Source organism: Orycteropus afer, unplaced genomic scaffold (assembly GCF_000298275.1).
Source record: "Orycteropus afer afer isolate SDZICR_OR568_19922 unplaced genomic scaffold, OryAfe1.0 scaffold00192, whole genome shotgun sequence".
NCBI lineage: Eukaryota > Metazoa > Chordata > Mammalia > Tubulidentata > Orycteropodidae > Orycteropus > Orycteropus afer.
Genome location: NW_006921779.1, coordinates 2775211 through 2778666, shown reverse-complemented (window position 1 = coordinate 2778666; position 3456 = coordinate 2775211). Strand labels below are relative to the sequence as shown.

Sequence of the window (3456 nt, the reverse complement as noted above, 5' to 3'; positions counted from 1 at the left end):
GCAGACAAATGCCTTACCCACTATGCTATCAGAGCTTCTTAGATCAAGTGATAGTGCCCATAAATCTGCCCTCAGCATATTAGGAGAGTTTGATCTCTAACAGTAGGAGATGATTTCATGCTGGGCCATTGAGAAATGGGGATTGGCCACCCACTAGCCCCAAGGTAAGGTTCCTGGGGAGGCAGCATAGTGGGTGTGGCTTTGGAGCTGCACACCTCCCGTGCAGACAGACTACTCCAAGGGCCTCTCTGCTCATGTCCAAAGGGCCCTGTCAGGTCAGTGGGTTTCACTCAGCTGGGCTTGTGTGTGTACCACAGGGAGTGGGTGGAAGAGACTCAGCTATGGATCCAGCAAGTGTCCAGCACTCCCAGCACCAGGATGGATGTGGTACATCTCCAGGAGCAGCTGGATCTGAAGCTGCAGCAGCGGCAGGCCCGGGAGACAGGCATCTGTCCTGTCCGCAGGGAGCTCTACTCACAGTGCTTTGGTGAGTGGACTGGGCAGGGAGTGGGGCTGGGTACACTCCACACCATACTGCTTACTTCCTGTCCCCTTCAGCACATATCTAAGCCTAGTACTGCCTGTGCCTTGCCTCTGCTATCAGTCTCCACCTGCCAGTCACTATCTTCCTGGCAACCTAGGTTCCTTACTCCTTAACAGATTTCAGAGTAACATAAGACCTTTTGAGTGTTAATATATGTAGTGTTAATATATATATGTATTAATATTCCATTTTAAATCTTTTTTTTAAAGTTTCTATAGTAAGTGTAAGGAGCTCAAATGCTTGAGGTATTTGACTGCTAACTAGAAGGCTGGCAGTTCAAACCCGCCAGCCACTCTGCAGAAGGAAGACTGGGCAATGTAATTTTGTAAAGATTTACTGCCTTGGAAACCCAAAGGGTCTCACTGTGAGTTGGAATTGACTCAATGGCAGTGAGTTTGGTTTTGGTTTGGTATAGTAAGTATGTGTTAATGTCTTCATAAGAAAAATAATCTTCTTTATTTATACATATCCATCAACATTTGGCCCTGAGTCCAGAAAAATATTGCAGGATAATTTGTTGTTAATAGACAAAGGGATTTAAGATCTACCTGGTTCAAACCCACCAGCTGCTCTGTGGGAGAAAGATAAGACAGTCTGCTTCCATAATGATTTACAGCCTTGGAAGCAGGATGAGGCAGTTCTACTCTGTCCTATAGGGTTGCTATGAATTGGAATCAACTCAGCGGCAATGGGTTGGTTTGGCTTTTGGTTCTCAAGGGCTGATGCCAATGGCTTTTCCCCAGCCCAGTCTTACTGGCAAGTGTTCTGCAAACTAATCCCCAAGCCACAGGCTTTAGTCAGCTGGCTTCTGAGTGACTACATCCAGGTCAGCATTTATGGATGGAGGAGAAGGGTGGGCAAGCTATGTTGTTAGTTGCTGTAAAGTCAATACACCTATTCTGAGGACATCCCCTGAAATGTTGCTTCCAAGTGACAACATGCCCTTCCTAGAGTCCCTCCCAGTAGGAAGGTGATTTGCAGTAGACATGGTACATTTTCCTGCTGCCTGCTTGCTCTGATCTGGCTGTGCATTGGAAGATGAGCTGATCCGTGAGGTCACCATCAACTGTGCGGAGCGGGGGCTGCTGCTGCTTCGAGTCCGGGATGAGATCCGAATGACCATTGCTGCTTACCAGACCTTGTACGAGAGCAGTGTGGCGTTCGGCATGAGGAAGGCACTGCAGGCTGAGCAGGGGAAGTCAGACATGGAGAGGAAAGTGAGTGGGGTTCACCAGGAGCCTTTGCCCGTCTGTGATTCTCTGTCCATCCCAAGGTTACATGGCCACCATCCCAGGTCTAAATTCTGACCTCTCACCGGGTGATCTCTTGACGTTCATGACCCTTGGGCCTGCATCAACTCAGGGAGGATCCCTTGGTGTGCTATAATGATCACCTTGGTCATAGCAGTTGACTCTCCCATGGATGTTCCCTGCCAGTCACTTATGTCCCACTGGGTGGCAGTACAGACCCTGGCAATGTCTTGGGTTGGACAGCTGTTCCCCAAGTCCCCTCACCTAGGCACTCACACCACCTTGTCCACTTGATGACAGCCCAGGATGACTGGGGCTTTCTGTCCTCAGATTGCAGAATTAGAAACTGAAAAGAGAGATCTGGAGAGGCAAGTGAATGAGCAGAAGGCGAAATGTGAGGCCATTGAGAAGCGGGAGAACGAGAGGCGACAGGTAGAAGAGAAGAAGCACAATGAGGAGATTCAATTCCTAAAGCGGACAAATCAACAGCTGAAGGTAATCAGTGGTGAGGCCCAAGTGAGAAGTGCTGCCTCCCACTCACCTCCCAGCCCCGTCTCCTACCGAGCAACCAAGCATGTGGTCCCTTTTCCCACTGATGGCTTTTAAATATTTGTCCACGTGTGCTGTCAGAGTGAAGGAAGCTTTTTTGAGAGGAGGGATGTTAGGATTCATTACCCAGATTCTCCATCTGATTCTGAATGGGGGTTCTAGTGTCATTCTGAATCCCCATAGTAACTCAGCCTGGCTTTCCAGTGGAGGATTTTTTCCTTGGAAAAAATTTTGCTCATCCTCAGGACAAAAGAAGTGGCTCTTCTTCCCCATGATGGCTGGTAGTTTGAGTCTTCCTCCAGTGGGCTGGATCTCCCTGGTGGGCTTTTCATGGAAGTCCCTACCTGCTGGCAGTCCCTCTCGGGCACTGTGTTTGGGGCATAAGCTGTGAGAACGCAAAATTCCTGGGTGGGAGGGAGGCCTTTTGAGAGGGAGGAACCATTTCAAGTCAGAAACCTTCCCCAGGTGTGTGGTCACTAATTTGATTCAACTGAGGTAGTAGAAGGGAAGGGACTGGTGAGAAAGGCTGGGCAGGAAACCAGGCCTCAGGTCCCCACAACTCCAAGCTCTCCTTCTAGTCCAAAAGTTCTCAAAGGACAGGCCTCAGACCAGCACCCTCCTCATCACTTGGCAACTTTTAGAAATATAAGTTCTTAGCCCACGCCAAGAATTCAGAAACTTTGGGTTTGGGGCTCAGAAATCTGTTTTAACAAAGCCTCTAGGTGCTTCTGACACTAGCTGAAGTCCAAGAACCACTTTTGTAGATATGTACCCCACTGATGTTCAAGGCTTTCCCCATGGCCCTGGCCAGAGGGCCCCTGCATGTCTGTCCCTCCCCTCCCTGCTGAAGCCCCAGGCCTGTGGGAAGCTTACATTCTTGAGACTGGCAGTCATTTTGGCTCTAAACCCAGGAAGGCAGAGCATTTGAGATAAAGAAACATTTGTATTAACTGCTAGGAGATGACATAGACTTTCTTACTGCTGAAAAGTTCACAAGAACTTACCTTCACAGCCAAACGTTTCTGAATTATCTTCAGTAAGATCTTACTTGCATGTGATATTAATGATATTGTTCTATAATTTCTACATTCTGTGGGATCACCTTTCTTTGGA

At 48.4% G+C, this 3456-nt stretch overlaps 1 protein-coding gene across 1 annotated transcript in view; it reads left to right on the top strand.

The window, feature by feature from the left end:
* DNALI1 (dynein axonemal light intermediate chain 1) overlaps positions 1-3456 on the top strand; it is a 22887-nt gene that overhangs the window by 15398 nt on the left and 4033 nt on the right. The window contains exons 3-5 of the mRNA XM_007947624.2: positions 318-487; positions 1583-1761; positions 2125-2289. Coding sequence (XP_007945815.2) covers positions 318-487; positions 1583-1761; positions 2125-2289 — 514 coding nt within the window. The remainder of the gene's footprint in view (positions 1-317; positions 488-1582; positions 1762-2124; positions 2290-3456) is intronic.